This window comes from Trichosurus vulpecula, chromosome 8 (genome assembly GCF_011100635.1).
Source record: "Trichosurus vulpecula isolate mTriVul1 chromosome 8, mTriVul1.pri, whole genome shotgun sequence".
In the NCBI taxonomy this organism is placed as follows: Eukaryota; Metazoa; Chordata; class Mammalia; order Diprotodontia; family Phalangeridae; genus Trichosurus; species Trichosurus vulpecula.
The window spans coordinates 127,792,421-127,812,847 of record NC_050580.1 but is presented as its reverse complement, the minus strand read 5'-3'; the positions used below and the strand labels follow the sequence as shown (position 1 = coordinate 127,812,847).

Below are 20,427 nucleotides of genomic sequence, written 5' to 3'. Positions count from 1 at the left end.
GCAGATGGTCCTGAAAGCAAGGGAGCATAACGCTTATAGTGAGACTGTCAGGGTGCTGCAGTCCATTGGACAGATAGGCTTTCTCTTCCCATTGCCCTCTCCCTCTTAGTAGCAAACCCGCCCCGCCCCACCCCCCACATTCCTAGTACAATAAGCAAAGTCTACTTCCACATGCTCATCTCCCCTCACCAAAAAAGCAAAGCATTTCCTATAACCTTTTATTGTTAGAAAACTGGGTAAAAGCTACACAATTTTCAGTAAACCAACAGAATTGTCTTGTGCATCCGAAGGCTGTGTGTGAGGGGTCTGTGTGCTCTTTTCAGCTAACCAGCAGTAATGAAGTCAAAGGGAACTGTGGATGTAGACTCAGACCCACCCATCCCTCTCGAGAGCCATGTGCAGTAAGTCATTAACAGCTTGCAAGTGTTCTTCCAGGTTGCCTTTCCACCCCTGGGCCAGAATAGGGTCTGACCCCTACAGGATATTGTCTAGAGATCCTTCTCCTTTATGTAACAAACAGTGTAGGTTCCACCACTTCCTGTGGGATTGTGGAGTGACCCACTGGGCCTTTGGCAAGACAATTCTTCAAAATCTAAACTCAGTGACAAATACAGGTGATAATCACCCATTCTAGAGAGCTAAGTGGGTGATGGAGAATGTCTTAGAACCCAGGAAAGCCCTATAGCATGAGAAACCAATGATTCGCCTAACCTGCTGTTTACCCAGCAAAAGGCAGAAAAACTCAATGGCTAGGCGATCCTGACTAGCAATCCTACTTTGCAAAGAGAGAAACCACCAGATGAGGCTGGCAGGAAGGCCAGGGGAATAAAGGCAATGTTCTCGAAAGTTACTGCATTGTCATTTTGGGCCACACTAATGGAGTCAGCATCACACTGGCAGATGGTAACAAGCCAGGCACAGTTCCCTCAATGGTCCCACTACGTAGCTGCAATTTGGGGACGCAATAGGATTCAGTGTGTTCCTAAGCCCCTTGCAAAAACGAACAATTCTTCTTCCTTAAATCAGAGTCACTGGGTCTGGACAAGCTTCAACATCATTAAAAACAGACTTGTTAAACAGTGACATGAGCTGGAACCGACTTCTAAGGAAGTATCAGATGGTGGCTCCTGCCAGAAGTGAGGGCCTGGAGTAAGGACATCAATGATTTAGGAGGCCTGGCAATTCTCTCTAGTATCCCCTTCTCTTTCCTGGGTATGTGGGAGGGGGTGGGAATCAGGCAGAAAACGGGGCAGGGAGGCGCATCTTCACGTGTTAGCCTACCTCTGTCTCAGAGCCACTGTGGCAGAGCCCAACTGGGGGACTTTGGGAGAGGGTGCAAGGTGGCCTGGAGGGAAATTTGGGCTTGGGATGATGCCATCCTGAGGCTGGCATTTTTGACAAGCTTAGCTGCCTCCTTGGCCACAGGTTGAACACTAAATGGTACTCTTCAAACAGCCCTTCTACATCAGGTCCATCTTTTTTCAGTCATGATGCCCCCTCAGCTCTCTGGAGCCTGACAGAGCCAGAGTTCCCTGAACGCTGAGCATTCAGAAGCCCCCTCCCCATCACCGCCCCCTTCCTGGGTGACCCAATGTGTGTTGCATCTGAAACACTTCAAGTTATGAGCTTTGAAATGAGCTTTATAACATTCCTGATCTAGCAGGTTCTGGGGCTAATATTAAACTGTGCTGTCAATTCAGGCTCAGAAGGAAATGGCAAACCTTAGTGCAAAGTGTTGGAGGCCATAGACCCTCCACAGTTCTCCGTCCTCTTCTGGCTCACCTGGTTCACTCCTTTCCCTCTACCAAGGATGCTGCTACCTCTTTCCCCACCATTCTCAAAGGGTTAGTGGGGGGTAGGCGTGTTATGTGAAACACACAAGCAAGTACTTAGCTCTTTGTCATATATGAAATACCACCACCCCCTAATGTTCTCCCTTGGCCTTCATCTCCCCTCACCAAACTAAAACTGCAGCTGAAAGGGTCTTTGGTCCCAACAGGTCTCTGTGGAAGCAGCTTCTCCTTTCTTGTTCAAAACTCCAGAGGCTTTAATTAGCCGGTGGGCTGAAGGGCAGCATGCCACTATTTCCTCCCCATCCTGGGTGCTGCTCTTAAGCATTCCAATTCAGTCTTCTGGGTGCTGGAGAGTTCAGACAGGGAAAGCGTGAGGAACTGTACTAAGGCTCCCTGAGAGAGACCAGGGCCAGGTAACCTCCATCATGGTGCCCACAGCCAAGAGATGGTGCTAAGCATGGTGACAGCATCTGGGGAGGAAAGTCAGAGAGACCTTGTTAAATGCTGCATCACAAAGATGCTTTCCATTCCACTCCAGAAAATGAAGCCCAGCTTTCACAAGAATGATCCCTGCTAAAAGCTCTAGAAGGAGGGTGCAAGACAATACAGATGGTCAGGAGAGAAGGGAAGAGAGTTCTGGTTTAGTTGCTTGGCTTCGCTGTTGTAACCCACAACACCCCTCACATCTGACTGCTTCTTTCTACTTCAGGGCCCTCATCACACAGCCCAGAACTACTGAAATGGCTAATTTGTCTCCAGGCCTCAAGTTCTACTCTGCCCTCTCCCCTATGTTCTCTACAAAGCTATCAAAATAGCTTCTGAAAGTGAAAGTCAACCCATACTATTCCCCTGCTCATACTACTGTGGCTCCCTATTGCTTCTAGAATAAAATGTAAACTTCTCTGTTTGGCTTTTAAAGCCCTTCACAATATGGTCCCAATTTACCTTTCTAACCTCATAAGCCATTATTTCTATCTCTGCACTGTGTAGTCCAGCCAAAATGGCCTCCTTCCTATTCCTCACACACGTCTGTGTTGGCAATCAAAATGGGTTCTTAGCACTCAGTTCAACCAAGTGCCCTTCAAGAGTTTGGCTTTTGTTTCCCTGATTAGATAGGGAGTCCTTGGTGACCGACCTCCTTGCCTCAGGGAAGGGCCTAGTTTACATGGGTTTAAGTGGCATGTTTGGGACATCAGAGGCTTTTAGACCACGTGGGTTTAAGTTGCCTCTTTGTGACGATTTCAGGGTCGTATGTGTGACTTACCCTTGACCCTGAAAAAAGATATAAAACCAGGGGTTGGCTTTCTCTTTTTCGGAGCTCTGACCCACAGCCGTGATGGCACGCATGACTCTGGGTCAGCCCTTGTTATGAGCTCCCGGGCTGAACTTAGATGTTGGTAACTATGAAATGTATTTGGCCTGTCTGTCGATGTTTATAATTTGCATTTGCTCTGAAGTTCAGGGTGCTGGCTTTTTCCCCTGAGCTAAGTGAATGGTATTGGTATGCTGGATTAAAGTGAGATTGTCAACCCCTTAACATTGCTTTCCTTAGTAAAGCAGATCAAAAGAACCTGGGCTTTGGCAGCATTCTTGTTGTTGGGCTTGTGTTGGTCTTTCACCCCCACAACAGCTGCTAGCCAGATTGTGGAAACAACATCGCATCGCCCCCAAGGCATCTCCCACATGCCTTCGAAGATGCCCACCTCTAGAATGCACTTCCTTACTTCCACCTCTCATAATCGTGTTTCCTTCAAGATTCAGCTCAAGAGTCTTCTCTGATGTGAAGCTTTATCCCCTTTTTGACATCTATCCCATCCTTCAAGGCCTGGATCTTACGCTTTCTTCTTCTTGAGGCTAGAAGTAATTCCTTCCTCCCTCCTTGATCTCTCATGCTCTTTTAGAATTATAGATTTAGAAATGGAAGGCATCTTAGAAGCCATCAAATTTAGCCACCTAGTTTTATAGATGAGGCAACTGAGAACTAAGGAGCTGAAGTGATTTGCCTAAGGTCACGTGGCTACTAAGTGCCTGAGGCAGGATTTGAACCTAGGTCTTCCTGACCCTGTTTCCGGTGTTCTATCGATGGCTCCACATAGCTGTTCACTTATTTTCTAACCTATTGGGGTTCTTTGTTATCCTCCAGTTATACTGTAAGTCTCTCAAAAGTGGGAACCAAGTCCTTTTTTAGCTTTGTATTTCAATTGTCTTACACCAGAGTAAGTATGCTTAGTAAATGTTGAATTTGAAAGTTTGAATCCTCCTTCCTTAACACACCAGGACCTTTGAATAGGCTCTTGGAAAGTTACCCTTCCTCAAATGAAAGTCAGTAGAATACATTGCCATCAGTATTTATTAAGTCTCTACTGTATGCCAGCCCAATCCACATGGTAAAGGGAGTTCCTCACATGGATGAAATCACAAATTGAGGTCAAATAAATAAAGTTCACTGGGGAACAAAGACTGCAACAGAAATAGATGGCCATCCTCAACGAGGCTAGTGGTTATCTTCTCTCAAGTCAGAAGTTAAGGGATACACTTCACTTTGGTAGTCTCTTTGAAAGTGGGACAGAATTTGCTAGCCATTCATTATAAGGAAGAAATCAAATGCCCTCTGGGAGAACCTAATAAACAATTAATTCAGTCCATCTGAAGGTTAAGTGGGAACTTGGAACCCAGCCCTCAGGAGTGGGCCTCTACTGACCATGTGCTTTAGAGTCTGGTCAGCAAAACCTCCCTAGCACTATCATGTGACCTTGCTCTCACAAGGCAGGTCAAGAAAACAGAGGAGCTATGACTTCTTTCAGGACATGGTAGCAAGGGAAAGAGAGCAGAAGAAGGGAAGCAAAGAGAGAATGAGAAGGAATGTTTTTAGCTGTAAATACTTTGTCAGTAACCCAGGAAGAAGAAACACAGACCTGGACAGCTGCCAAGAGGGCCAGTCACCACTCCTTTATCACTTCTGGGGTGGGGGCTCCTTGTCAAGGACACTAGCTAGCCCTGAGAAGGCTGGGAGACAGTGCATTGAAAAGCCTGAAGGAGCCAAAGCCTGGAAATTCCTATCCAACTCATATGTACTGTTCCTCCCTAGGAAGACTAATTCTGCTCTGAAAAGGAATTGCTGCCCAGAAAGAAAGGAACTAGTGTATCATGGTCAAGGGATATGAATTACTGGGAAGAGGACTGGAAACAACTAGCCAAAGTATGTCTTGAATTCTCATCAAGATGTCTCAGAAGCATAATCTGCTCAGATTTTCTTCCATCACCTACCCCTCACCTCCTTGACACTTTTCCTCTTCATAGAAAATTCCTAATCTGAATTCCTTTGAAGTTTTCTAAATACTGCCTCATTTGTTTTTGCTTCCAGAATTTTTGTTCCATCCACTTTTCTATTAAATCCCTTCCTATATAAAGCCCCTAGGCCTTGGCATCAGGATTTCTTGGTTCCTCTTTCAGGAGGGTCGTTCCTACAGTTTTGTCATTGAACCACAGACTATCCAAATCGGGAGTGGCTTCAGAGGTCACCTAGTACGTGAGAAGGAATCTCCCACATAACATTCAGTCACAAAGAGTCAACCCTTAACCATCTCCAGCGATGGGGAACTCACTACTCCTTTAGGCAACCCATTTCCCTTTTGGATAACTATAAGCATTAGGGAGTTTTTCTTTAGAGAGAACCCAAATCTTCCTCTCTGCACTTTCCAGTCCTGCTCTGTAGCCAAACCAAACAAATCTAATCCCTCTTCCACATGACAGACCCTTAAATACTTGAAAGCAGTTATCTATCGTGTCCTCCTCCCCCTTAATTACTATCTTCTACCAGCTAAGTTGGGGTGGGGAACCAACAGACTTGAGGCCACATGTGGCCCTCTAGGTCCCCAAGAGCGGCCTGTTGACTGAATCCAAATATTCCCATGTCTTCCTGTTGATCCCAATATTGCACGGTTTCCAATTCCCTTATCATTCTGTTCACCATCCTCTGGACACTTTGAAATTTGTCAATATTCTTCCTAAAATGTAACTCCTCAAATTCAATACATTATTCCAGATCATTCTATTGCTGCCTTTGCTCTGAAAATAATACTTCTGCTCATCAGGCTCAGATAGGGTCCGCTTTTTGGTCTGCCAGGTCACAACATTGACACATGTTGAGAGTCCTCTAAAACCCTTATGTCTCCCTCCTCTTGTAACTGTGTGGTTGATTCCTTGAAACCAAGTTCAAGATTTAAATTTAGCCTTACAGAATCCCACCTAAGCAGAGCTGATCCATCGTCTAGCCCAGTGGGGTCAAACTCAAATAGAAATGGATCCCTGTGGCCACATGTTGACCTAGAAAATTAACATTATCTATATTGTTGCTATTTTTGTTTATTTTATTAAATATTTCCCATTTACAATTTAATCTGGTTTGGCCTCACTCAGGAGTTTTGAAGGTCCCACAAGTTTCACACTTCTGGTATAGCCTGTAATCTTTTTGAACCCCAATTCTAATATCTAACAAGTTGGATAGTCCTCTTAGCTTTGTGCTTTGAGAAACATATCATCGATGCGTTATCAAAGTCATGTTTAACAGAATGGGGCCAAGGATGCATCCCCTTGTGGTGACCCCCTGCAGACATTCCTCCAGCTGGATACTATTTAATCGTTAATTAGCACTTTTGGGGGCCAACTGTTCAACCAAATCAACCTATTACAATCCAGTCGGTCTGTCTATCTTATCCACAGGGCTATCATGAGAGATCTGGTCAAATATCCTCCTGAACAATTCACATATACAGCATTCCTCTGATCTACCAGCCTAATAACCAACTGTCAAAAAATGGAAAGAAAACTAGCCCAGGGTGACTTGTTCCAGATGACCCCTTGCTGGCTTGGAGTAATTGTTTCTTCGTTTTCTAAGTGCTTACAAACCATGTCCTTTAATAATACATTCTAGAATTTTGCCAGGAATTGAAGCCAAGCTCAGCAGCATGTTTTTGAAGAATTCACTTTCTATCCCCTTTCCAAAATCAAGACAAAAATTGCCCTCCTACCATTCTATGACATCTCTTCTACTCTCCACAATTGCTCAAAGATCAGTCTTAGGAGCTGGCCTGCTCTTATGCCTGCAGTTTCAATGTCCTGCAGTGTAGTTTGCTCAGACTTGACAGCTTGAACTCATTAAGTATTTCTGTCCCATACTTTCCAGTTTTTAATCCTTGCTTCATTAGGGAGAGATTAGAGTGGCTCATGTTTGGAATCATAGTACAATTTCCCAAACATTCTTCCCAGTATTCTTCTTGTGATGATATAGGGGCTTTCTGCTCAGGTACAGCTTGGACTAGATGACTTCTGAAATCATTTCTGATTCTGATATTCTGGGATTCTTTGACAGAAGCACAGGAAGGAGCTCCTGAGAAAGAAATTAGCACAGATACGAATCATCAGAGACCACTCTCTTGGAAGAATCAGAATTCTAGGTACCTATATGGCTACCAGTGGTGGAGCAAACGTAGGTTGCAGCATATTACCAATGATGACTCGAGGTATAAGGGAACAGAAAAGAAAGCAGACAAGTAATATAAGGTGAAGGATGGGGAAAGAAAAAAAAAGATGGACAAGCCAAGTTTGAGTCTGCATTTTGAGAAGACACAGAAAAATCAGAGAGGTTCAAAAGTAGAAGATCTGTGCTTGGAGATTAAACTAGGGTTGCCATCTGGCCATCTTACTTTAAGAGAGACAGAGAGAGAGACACACAGACAAACAGACACACACACACACACACACACACACACAGAGGGACAGAGACAGACAGAGAGTGTGTGTGTCTTTGTGTGACTGTTCAGGGCCCGCGCTCCATTTCCCTTTTGTGCTGAGCAGAGCCGAGCAGAATAAAGCACCCTAAATACGGCCACTCCCCTTCACCCCTCTTCTAGTTTCTTCAGCCTAAGGCCAGAGTAGGCTGAAAGATGAATAGTAAAGACAAAGCTCCAGACTGAGCAAAGGGGTCACTCAGCCTTTGCACCAGCCTTCACAGCTGTGGTCTCTCTGAGGAGGAAAGGGGAGAGGGAGGAAGAGAGAGAGGGGGAGAGAGAGGGAGGGAGAGGGAGAGGGAGAGGGGGAGGGAGAGAGAGAGAGAGAGAGAGAGAGAGAGAGAGAGAGAGAGAGAGAGAGAGAGAGAGAGAGGGGGAGAGAGGGAGGGAGGGAGAGGAGAGGGAGAGGGGGAGGGAGAGAGAGAGAGAGAGAGAGAGAGGAGACAGAAGGGGGGAGAGAGAGAGAGAGAGAGAGAGAGAGAGAGAGAGAACGGGGTTCCAGAGAGAGAGAGAGAGAGAGAGAGAGAGAGAGAGAGAGAGAGAGAGGACAGAAGACAGAGAGACAGAGACAACAACAACACAGAAAACTGGTCAGAGCCACACCAGCCCAGCAATCAAGGTGGCTCCTATGTACAATCATGCTCAGACATGGCTTTGCCAACCACTTTTACACAGCCAGCTTAGAGGCTCCATTCTGCTGCCAAAAAGCCTTCACTTAAAACCGGCAACCCGTTCTTTCCCCAGCCCCACCTCCCTCCAAGGTTTCTAAGTAACCCTCGGAGTATTACCTTTGCAAGAATGTTAGAGAAGTCACTATCTTTTTTTGTGGCTCATTCCCTAGGGAACCAAGAAACTAGGCTGGTCAGTTTTATCTCCAGGCTTTACCAAAGAGCAAAAGAAAGGGGGAGAAGCTAAAAATAACTGGGGGGAAAAGGAGAAAAAAGAAAAGAAGAACAAAATTGTTTCTATTCTCCTTAGGTTTTTATGAAACAAAATTGCCTCTATTTAACATAGCCAATCTCAGATGTGGGGCCCTGGCCCATCTCTTCTACATCATGTGTGTATCCCTTTAAGGGACTCAAAAGCTTTGTGGGGTTTGATTTAATAGCTGAAACATCAGCTTCCATTTAGAAGCAATCCCAGCATAAGTGAGATTGCTTTTGCTGGCACAGAGGTTTCAGCATTTTGAGATGGTAGCAGCGACTAGCTCATTGAGAAAATTAATTTTTCAGCTCAGGATGGCTCCTGAGGCGTGGCCTTGTGACCCAAACTGAGAATGATGGAGTCTTCACACTGTTAGTTGCAATATTTAATAGCTGAGTGCCAGTTAATTAGATTAGTTGAGCAACTGTGACAGATGCTAGGCAACGCCAGCTGAGGGGTGGGTGAGGGGAATAAAGCGAAGAAGAGGGGGGCAGCAAGGAAAGCCATTATCATTCAGGGCATGGAGAACTGGAGTGCAAATCCAGGTTAACCCTCTCCAATTTAGACATGGCCACAAGCTAAGCCCTCGACACCCAAAGCTGGATTTTTCCTAGAAATTCTTGGCCTCTTGGTTGAAAGCAGTGACTCAATATAAAGGAAGAAAGAGGGGAAAGGGGTAAGAAAAGACCAGTAGTGGGAAAGGTTGAGGAATGTTCCCCTACTCTGGGCCAACAGCATCTCATCTGCTGCCAGCTGGAAATGAAGAAATGAATGGCATCTTGGGCCTTGAGAGCACTGCTGTGAAATCGCCCTGCAGGTCTTGGCCCAGTTTGGGCCTTGCCACTCTCTGGGGTGAAGAAATCATAGGAGGGAAGCCTGGCTTCAAGGAGGTGGGGGGGGTTTCAGTTCAGACTGGTAACACTGGGACTGAAAGTATACATGCACATAAACACCAACACCAGAAATCAGTCTATTAAGATGACTCTTCCATCTCATATCCCTGAGTGCTGGTGGGGGGCATCTCTATAGTCTCTCAGATAAGCACCCCCTTCCCTTCCCTTCCCTTCCACCACATTATCCTAAAGCAAGGATTTTTTGGTGTCATGGATCCCTTTGGAAGTCTGGTGAAATTTTTGGACTGCTTAGCAGAATAATGTTTTTAAACACATAAAATATAGAGGATTGCAAAGGTGGTTTCCTTTTGATAACTCTGTATATGGTTGGTTTACCATATACAGAGTTATCAAAATATTAACAAAAACATACATTAAAAACTCCTACCCTAGAGTCTCCTTATGCCAGACCATACTTCTGAGACTCCCCCTTTAGCAAATCTTGCCTTCCTATCCCCACCCAGAACATGTGCTCCTTTTATTTCTCACATACATTCTACATTTCTCTGTCTTGTGTTAAGGATATCTTGCCTGTCATACCCAGGAATCTACATAGGTTCACTCCCCTGATAAATGGAGAGAATCAGATCATGGACCCACACCTCTAATTTGGTAGCAATCTTATCCACCAAGGTGATAAAGGTTGGACATACTATGAATGTAATGGAAGACATGTTTGGAACGTAAGGGAAAACATGTTGGAAACGTGAAATAGCTTCAGATTCCTGGTAATCTATTTAACATCTTGGCACAAAGTACTCAGCTCTGTTCCCAAAGTCTAAGCATCAGATTTGGAGGGATTTTGTTCATTTATTACCTTTCATTCTCCTGAGTTTCCTAAAGCAACTCAGGAAATCAAAGGCACACAATTTGATTGTCCCCAACCACAGAATTTAGAATTTATCTTTCTCTTAAGTCCATCTTTCTAACATGATCTCATCTATTCCCCTACGGGAACCAGGAACATCATCTCAATGGGTCTACCACCTGTCTCTCAAGCGAGGCTTTTGTATTCCCATCTATATACCTTTGTCCATATCATGGCTGATTAAGAACTGTCCCCTCTCACCTCTACATGACTACTAGTCCCATCTGGAGGGCTGGCTTAAGTCTCCCTTCCCCCATGATGACCTCCCTCACTCCCTCAACCCACAGCATTCTTTCTCTGTACTTCTAAAGCACCTACTGCCCATGCCACTCAGGCCTAATGATAGGATTGCCCTAGTTACGTTTTTATATAATAATATGTGTGACAATAGCAACAACAGAGAAGCAGCACAGCATATTGAAAGAAAGACTACTAATCTTTGCTACTTACATCATCTCTTGATGACTCAGTTTTCTTCCTCTGTGAAATGGGGATAAGGATATATGCTTTGCTTACCACAAGGGATTCCTACCCAGATCAAAAAAGACTCCTGGGGAGGGATGGAGTATATGTGATAGGAACTGGGAAGAAGCTATCAGTCTAGACTCTTGCTGATCAGACTAAAAGGATTTAAAACTGAACTGAAGGGGCAAAAGGAAGAATGCCTCTGGTTAAACTGAAAATCCAGAGACTATGGAAGACTGACAGAGAAAGAATAACAGTGGAAAAGATGCCCAGTAATTCAGATGAGAAAATAATTCAGAAGAGCATAGGGAAAAATTTTTGTGGTGTCAGATGCTTATATACCAATGTAGATTATGAATAACAAAATGAATATGAACTATAAATATAATTTGACAAGAATTACATTTATCTACACTCCCAAGTTCATTTCTACTAAATGAACACAATCTTCATAGTCATGACACATTCTGTCTTCATATTTCCAGGGTGTAGCACATAGTAGGTTCTTAACAAGTCCTTGTTTAATTGGATTGAGAAGCATCTAAAGAGATCATGTGATCTTCTGTAAAATGAGGGGGTTGGGCTAAATGATGCCTAAGATTCCTTTCTAGGCCTAAGAGCCTATGAGCTTGCTTCACAAGGCGCTCAAGAGAAGTGAAAAGATTAACAAACAAACAAACAAAACAACCCAGTTTGTCTGGATGAATTCAAGTCTTCTGACTCAGATGAATTATGGCCAAGATTACTGAAAGTACTTGAGTAAGAGACTTCCAGGACTCATAGCTGAAGAACTGTGGAAAGCATGCTAGCAAAGTGTGAGGAAAATGGGCCAGTATCCAGGAGGAGGAAGAAGGTGTATTCTAGAAACTCTCTACTAGGAAGCATCAATTCCACCTCCAGAGGAATTCTAGAATGGGTTATCGGAAAGCAGAGGTTTTTAGATTTCCTTCTCAAATAATCTAACTGCATTTCAATATAATTGGTTTCCTTCTGAATCCTATATATTTTTTTCATGCTTTTAAAAACATTTTAAGAAGGGGTCCATAGCCTCCACTAGATTGACCAAGTGGATCATGAGACAAATAATGTCGAAGAACCCCTGTTATAACCAGATGGCTTCAACTGCTTAGCAGGGAAGGATCAATTACTAGAGGCTAGCACTGATTCACTAGATTAATTGCATGAGATATTAACTATGACTGGAATTTTGTTTTTAAACAACATTGCTATAGATGTATGTTTCCTATGCCTTAGGGCATTTAATGAAGTCTCAGGTCTCTGAGGTCGAGATGGAGAACTGTGGGCTTAGGTGATAACTCAGCTAAATGGATTCAGAATTGGCTGAATGGCATCACCCAGGGAACACTGATAGACAGACGTCAGCCTGAAAGAATATTATTTGGTGAAATGCCCCCAGGAATAAAAGGATCATAGATTGAAAGCTGGAAGGACCTCATAAGTCATCTGGTCTCACCCCTGCCCCTAGTTTTACAAATGAGAAAGAGTGAAGTCTGAAGAGTTTAAGTGGCCTTCCTAAGGTCACCCCATCGGTGAGGGTCAGAATTCCAAAGCAGTTCTTCTGCCACCAAATCTAGTGCCCTTCCCACTACATGATGTGACTTCTTCTTTCCCCTTTCCTCCCCCCTGGTCTATTCAACATTTTAAAGCTTTGGATAACAACAATACCACCCAGAATTTATATAGCACCTCTTATGTGCTCAGCACTGTTCTGGGAATTTTAGAAATACTATCTCATTTGATCCTCCACAACCACCTGTGAGGGAGGTGCTATCATTATCCCCATTTTATAGTTAAGGAAACTGAGGCAGACAGGTTAAATGACTCGCTCAAAGTACACAGCTAAGTAAATGTCTGAGGCTGGATTTGAACTCCAATCTTCTTAGCTCCAGGCCCAGCATTCCATCCACTGCACCATCTAGCTGGATAAAGATGGATGGCATGATTATCGTGTCTGCAGAAGACATGAAGTTAGGACGAATAGCTAAGTTGTTGGATCATAGAGAGGCAGTTTAGAAAAAGATTTCAAAAAGGATGATAATGACTGGACCAACTGAACTATTCAACTATTACACTCAGCAGGGAATAAATGTAAATACCTACATTTAGTTTCACTAAAGCAGCACAAGGATGGGGTAAAGGTAAAATGCCTAAAAAGCAAGTCATGTATCAAAGATTTAAGTATTTGCGTAGGAAGTCGGTTCCCAAGTCAGAAGTACAGTACGACTGCAAAAAATAAAAATGAATGCGATCCTAGAAATAGAAGCGTCAAGAACGACAGAAGTCTCAGTCCCCTGTCTGTGCTGGTCAGGCTACACCTGGAAAATGCATGTTCAATTCAAAGGATGACATTTTCAGAGCGTTGGCTCTGATAACCGGAGAGCTTCTGGAGGAAGACGACTAAGCCACGCCCCTGTGGGTGAATGGGGAGGTCGTTATTAGACAAAGCTGGGGCTTTGTCATGTGTACATTGGGCAACATTTGAAAACAGCAAGTGCTTGCATTTGCAAATCACATCCATTCGTGTCACTGTCCATCAGAGGCTCTGAAGCTTCGCTGGAAGACACAGAACTTTGATTATTACAAAACAAATTTCTTTGTGATAAACCGATACATTTTCTGGCACTAAAAATAAGGTAGAGTTGTAAAAAACAAAAACAAAAAACTAACAAGCATCTCTTGCTGCACCTCCCCTCCACTGTCTGTTGGTTCACAGGCATAATGTAGTCTAGCAAGGGCAATGTTGGACTTTCTATGAATATCATCAGGGCAGGCGTGTTCAGAAACAAAATAAATTTTAGATGCGCAGCATTCGCTCAGCAGCTTGGTATGAAGTCCTCAGTCTGTTCCCCAAAGCCTAGGCTTATTTTGTCTATTCCTAATGCTGATGGAGGGACAGCACAGAGTGCTCAGCTTGAAATCGGGAAGACCTGGATTCAAAGCACGCCTCTGCCGACTTATTAATCATCTATGTGACTGTGGGCAGGTGAGGCATCTAAATGGTAGTGCAGGCTCCAGTTGGACTAGGTACAGGAATATACCTCTCTGAGCCTTAATTTCCTCATCTATATAATAAGGGATTGAACATTAAATATTTAATATATCTAATAAATAAATATATAATATTAAATACGAAATGTTTCCTTTCTTTTTTTTGTAGGTGCTTATAAATACTTGTTTAAATGAATTTAGTTGGCTGATGTCCTCTGAGAGAACTAAGGGGATGGATTAGGATAGCAGGTAGTTAATTGTGGGAATTGAGTGAACCACACTGACTCCATTTTGTGACTCAATTCTGGAGCTAGCTCAGTTCTCTTTCTATTCAATTATGGGTCTAGTCCAGTCTCTGTATTAGGAGAAAACTTTATTCAGCTGTGGGAATTGGGAGAAAACTTTATTGCATAGATTCCCTTCGTGCCTGGGAAGTTGGACCACCCGCTTCTTAGAAACCCTTGACCAAAGACCTAGGTTATGCTGACCAGAAACCTGGTCAGAACCAAACATTGATGCAAGGAATTTTCTCACAGTTGTACCTCTCGAGTAACCCATATGTCTTTTCTGAAAGCTGGCCCCATACTGATAAATCAGTTGTTGTTTCCATGTTCCTTTACGGTCACTTGCAGGGAATGGGTTGCCTCCTTTTCTGATTTTAGGGAATTGTCTCCCCCTCCGAATTTGAAAAGTCCTTAATCTTTCCTCCAATTAGAAATCGGATTACCTAATATTGCATTGTTTCCTTTTAATTAATTGGTCTTATTTGGTTAATTGTTTTTTAACGCATAAAAATCTGTTTCCCCTTGTATTTGAGGTCTAGGCCTAAGCTGAGGAGATCTGGTCTCGGTTTGTTGGGCAATGCCATGTTGCCATGCATTTCTTAATAAATCTTTATGTTCAGAAGTTTGAACTTTTGCTTCCTCATTATATTTTTCACCTCTCTCCTTGGGCCATTCATAGAACAGAGAGCTAAGAGAGATCTTAATCAGGAGTGGGGAACGTATAGCCTGGAGGCCACATGTGGCCTTCAAAGGTCCTTGGGTTCGGCCTTTTGACCAAGTCTAAGTTTTACAGGACAAATCCTTTTATTAGGGGGATTTTTTTCTGTGAAGTTTGGATTTAGTCAAAGAGCCTCACTTGAGGACCTAGAGGGCACATGTGGCCTTGAAGCCAGAGGTTCCCCACCCCAGTTAGATCACAGACTATCAGTGACAAGAAACTTGTAGACTAAAGAATGTCTGAGAGAAGCAGATGTTTTTCTAAGGTCTTTCCAACATCCAAATCTATGATCCTATGACCTGTGACTCTGCCAAGATTTAAAGTAGAAAGTAAGAGCCTAGCTTCAGAGAGAGTGAATCTCCTGATGGTGAAATGTTCGTGAGCTTTTTCCCCTCAGCACTGAGAGCAGGGCACCAAAAAGGGACAAGGCCTTACCTGTCTGAGTTCCTGGGGGTAAAGTCGCTGTCCTAAGGGCTTCTCATGCAGGCAAGTGCTTCCACGTGCTGACAAAGGCTGTGGGGATGAGGGAGTAAGGTACTGTGGTGATGCAGGTCCATGTGTCTGAGGTAGGGTCATAGCAATCTAGTGTCTTACACCGCTGGGTACCAAAGTACCCACCTACCACATAGAGCTTGTTCCCTGAGGCCAGGGCATGGCACGACATGCGCTTGGCTGTCATGTCCCCAATCCGCGTCCACTGGTTGGTCTCGCAGTCAAAGCGGTAGGCAGAAGCAGCTGTGAATTCTGTGTCACCCCCCATGATAAAGATCTGGCTGCCCAGGACAGCGGCTGCTGTATAGCGCCAAGGCTGAGGACATTCTGCTTTGATCGTCCATCGGTTGTCTGCAGGGTCATAGCACTGGACTTTGGACACCATGTCCCGGTGAATACTCGTTCCGCCAAAGACAAAGAGCTTAAGCTTGGCGCTCACCACTGCGGCATTGCTGACTCCATCCCTTAAAGGAGCCACCATCGTCCACTTGTTGGCTCCAGGGTCATACTTCTCTACTTGCTTCAAGGAAACAGAGGGGGAGGCTGGGAAGACCCCAGCCACTGCAGTGTGTCCCCCTACCACATAAAGACAATTCTCCAGCTCAGCTGAGCCATGACCAAAGCGGGCAATCAGCATAGGAGCAGCCTTGGACCACTCTTCATGGACAGTATCATAAACCCAGACGTCTTTGGAGACACCATTCTCCGAGCCCCTCCCACCTGTCACATAGACCTTACAGCCTATGGCACAGGCACTGAACTCCTTCCGTGGGCTGGGCAAGTCTGCCTTGGGGATTATTTCCTTTGCTTTGTGGTCTACCTGGTAGATCTTGTCACACATGAAGGTCTGGCCTCCGAGGATCAGAAGGGTATGGCCTGCCTTTCGGGGTCGGGCACAGGGGCTAGTGACCACCCCATCATTCTGTAGAATCTTCTTCTTGCAGTGGAGAGCCTCATCCATGATAAGCTTGTTGCGCTCATCTGCCATAATGAGGTCCTCACAGGCTACAGCGTCCTTCAGGATTTCAGAGGGCAGCAGGGCCAGCCGTACACTGCGTAGAAGCTCCGGGAGGTACACCTTTCTCTCCTCCAAGTCATGTTTCACCCACTGAATAATGGCTTCAAAGACTACTCGTTCATCCTCCGTCTCCAGTTCGTCGCTGGAGATCAGGTCCAACAGGGTGTCCTTGGAGAGGTTTTTGAAGTCTTCGCTCTGCTGCACTGTCTCAAAATGTACCAGGCACATGCGCCAGGAGAGCTCATAAAGGCGGCGGCACTGGTGGGCATCTGAGAGGAGCATCATGCCCAGGCAGTTGGAGGGGAAGAGGTTCTTCTCCAAGAACTCAGCTGCGGCATCTCGCACATCATGGAACTGGAGCATGTCCCCTGCTTCCAGCAGGGACTCAGCATTTTCCTCATTGATGATTATCCGGGAGGAATAGGCAAAGTCCAGCAGCAGCTCAAGCACTTCTGGATGGAGGCTATCATGAAAGTTGACTGCATCATCCAGACTTTCCCGTAGGCCATGGCTGAACATGGCCTCAAAATAGCAACTAGAGGCGGCCAACACAGCCCGGTGGCAGGGGAATGAGCGGTCTCCAGCCCAGAGGGTGACGTCGGTGAACATACAGTGCTTACGCAGGGTGTTGAGATGGGACAAGACACAGTCTGGGTGGGAAGGTTTGTGGAAAAGGGTGATGTTCATAGAGCCTGTGCTTGTCCTGGACTTGCGGTTCTCATGGACGCTGACAGACATTTTGATCAAGTCTGCTAAGGAAAGAAAAGCAAATATTTCAGTAGAGCCACTACCTATCCTTTACCAAGTCATAGTCCTAGCTCTTTGCCTGGATGGCAACCAGTGGCTCTTCCCCTTGGCTATTGCCCTTGCTATCCAAACATCAGCCCCCACAGATCCCAAGAGGTTGCCACCTCTTGCCTCATTCATCCTGGCTGCTTGGTTCTGCCAAAGCCTCTTTATCCTTTCCCTTCAGTCCTGGGGCACAGGATCACATGCAACAGAACTCAGCAAATTCTGCTCCCTGGGTTGCAATCCCAGCCCCTCAGATCAGGGTTGGCTCAGTTCTGGAATCAAACTCAAATTTAGAGCCATTCTTTGGACTGCAGCTGGCTCAGGGTTGGTATAGCCCCAGACTCATAATAAGCCAAGACTCAGGGAAGCTATGGTTATCAGATAAATGAGTATACGAAATAGGGAGAATAGAGTATTTTTTTGTTTTTGTTTTTTGCAGGGGGGAAGGCAGGGCAATTGGGGTTAAGTGACTTGCCCAAGGTCACACAGCTAGTAAGTGTGTCGAGCATCTGAGGCTGGATTTGAATTCAGGTCCTCCTGACTCCAGGGCTGGTGCTCTATTCACTGCATCACTTAGCTGCCCCGAGAATAGAGTATTGATTTGCCTTGGTAAAAGGAGTTTTTTTAAAACAATAAAGACAAACAAGTTTAATTTAGATTTTACTGTTTCCTTTTACAGAAAGACTGATATGTGATAAAAGAAGGTGCTTTTGTACCCATAAAAGAAAACAGCTAACATTTATAAAGTACTTTAGGATTTGCAAAGCATTTCATATATATATATATATACACATATATATGCATATATATGTGTATATATATATACACACATACATATACATATATATATATATAATTATTATTTCATTTGATTCCACAACCACCTTAGGATGCCATTTTACAATGAGAGAAACTGAGGCAAGCAGAGAAGTGATTTGCTCAGGGTCACATAGCTATCTGAGGATGGATCTGAACTCAGGTTTTCAGATTCTAAGTCCAACACTCTAATGCACACTGTCCTAGCTCCTTCCAACTCAGAATCAAAAGATACAGAAGAGATTATTGAAGATCTTGTACCACTTGGCATCCTAAGTCCTAGCTGCTACCAGTCATGAGAAGTACCATCTTTAAATATGTTGTTGTTCAGTCATGTCTGTGATCCTGTGGACCACAGCACACTCATACTGTCCATGGGGTTTTCTTGGTGGTTTATCATTTCCTTCTCCAGTGGATTAAGACAATCAGAGATTAAGTGACTTACCCAGGGTCACAGAGCTAGGAAGTGCCTGAGTTTGCCACATTTGAACTCAGGTCCTCCTGACTCTAGGCCTCACTAAGCCATCTAGCTTTCCCTTTTAAATACGTACATATGTGTGTATATAGATATATATACATATATTATGTATGTGTATATATGTATATAATATATATATATATATATATGAATTTTTTGTTGTTCTCTACTTGACAAATAAGCATTTTCATATACAGACGAACATGAACCAAACAGATGAGCAGGATTGTACAGTATGACATTATTATGGAGAACTTGCATTTTTAAAAAGAACATCATAAATTCAACATGTTAGTTCTAAAGCTGTTACGCTTGTCTTCCTATCCTTCTGTTCTCTTCTGTACAATTAGTACCAACTTTTTGAGAACATGGGTTCAGAAAATTTAGAAAGCAAATGGGATGGTTCTTGGGATACTAGATGTATCCTTCTCTGCTTAAGGCCATCTAACGTTCTGCTCAACTCAGAGGCATCTAGGTTTCCTGGACATATGCTATGGACCACTGGGTTTGGTAAAAAAAAACAATTGATTTTAGCTTTGACACAAGCTGTCATCTCTTTAGATGGTTAATCCAACAGAGGGGCTACTGTTGCCTCAGTGAGTCAGAGGAGAAGATGCCCAGGACCCTCAGCCTATAATAGACAATAACTGTGTTCCAAAGTCCACACAGGAAGCAAAGCTGACTCTGAAACTGCCTGAGCTGAAGTCACCTAAACTGAATAGTAGAACTCTGTGTGTACAGTCTTAGACAATGGGGTCCTGCCTCTCACACCTCTTGGTCTCCCCTCAGTTCTCCCAGGCTCTGCCATGAGGTGCCAAGGGGCCTAGGTCTGTGCTGCAACAAACATTCTGTAGTATTAATAACAATGAAAATAATGATTATCAATATCATCTGGGAGGGGGGGTTCCAATGTATTTTAAAGACTAGTCAGTCCTGAGGGCCATTCCCCTCATTTCACAGCTATGGAAAACAAGAGAGAGATGAGTGGACTGGGTGAAAGTCTAAGGTAGGCAGCAAATGGTTAGGATAAACAGTAGCACAGGGAATCCAGCCTGGGGTTTCAGACCGCACACTGAATCTACTAGCCCAACTCCTGGTGCTGAAGCCATTCAAAGAAAGAAAAATAATGAAATGCTGTTAGTAAAAATCATTTTAAAGGAGTAAATTGTTTGACCAAAACATGTGTACACATGCTCTCAATTCTGATTCCAGACCATTCACCAAAACCAGTGAAAGAGATAAATTTAAAAACCCAACAACAACAGCCTCCCGCACTCCTCTTGTTTTATCAAGAACCCAACTAGCAGTGAGCACCTCCATAGTGGGAGAAACTATGGTCCCAAGTTCTATTTTAATTTAGCTCCTAGTTTCTCTGGATCTGTGTCTCTGTCTGGCTCTATCTCTCTGTGTGTCTCTGTCTCTCTCTGTGTTTCTATCTCTATGTCTCTGTCTATCTCTGATTTGGCATCTCTCTCTGTGTTCTTGTGTCTCTGTTTCTCTGTCTCTCTTTGTGCTCCTCCTCCTTCTCTCCTTCCCCAGAAAACAAAAAACAAACAAAAACACCCACTGAAAATCCACTGTGGCTGCTTGGAAAATACAGACAAGTTGTTGGGCTGGTGCCAGGGAGGTTGCTGGTGCTGATTTACCTTTGAGTCTGAGGCCTTCTTCCAGGGCCTATCCCTGCTAAAATTCCCACTGGCCTATCTCACTCAATCTCCCAGGGAGTTAATCCTGTTGGGTTATATTGATAAGGGGAATACTGGATCTTAGCTGTTTCTCAAGACCTACTAAATTTGGGGTCACTGAAATCGAAGAGGACGGTAAGTTCACGATGACTAATAGGTAGGCAGAGCCCTATTGCAAAACTTGCCAATTTCCCAATTTTAGATGAGATCATATACGAGAAAGAGCATGGAGTAGTTGGCCCCCAGAACGGTGGTCAGGAGACCTGAGTTGTGAATCCCAGCCAGGTCATTAGCAAGCTGTGAAATCTTGGCCAAAAGTCACTTTATTCTTTGGGCCTCAGTTTCCTCATCTGTAAAATGGGAGGATTGGACTAGATGACTTCTTAAATCCTTTTAGCCCTGA

General features: G+C 44.2%; 1 protein-coding gene across 2 annotated transcripts in view; it reads right to left on the bottom strand.

Annotated features, from left to right (window-relative positions):
- Positions 1–204: 204 nt before the first annotated feature.
- The window catches only part of KLHL25 (kelch like family member 25), a 45,689-nt gene continuing 25,466 nt past the window's right edge, over positions 205–20,427 (bottom strand). The window contains exons 2-3 of one of the 2 annotated variants that reach the window (XM_036735170.1): positions 15,179–17,005; positions 205–2,263 (exon numbers count right to left, since the gene is read on the bottom strand). In XM_036735170.1, the coding sequence (XP_036591065.1) occupies positions 15,222–16,991 (1,770 nt within the window). In that variant the 5' untranslated portion in view covers positions 16,992–17,005 and the 3' untranslated portion in view covers positions 205–2,263; positions 15,179–15,221. The remainder of the gene's footprint in view (positions 2,264–15,178; positions 17,006–20,427) is intronic. The other variant, XM_036735171.1, reaches the window with a different exon arrangement.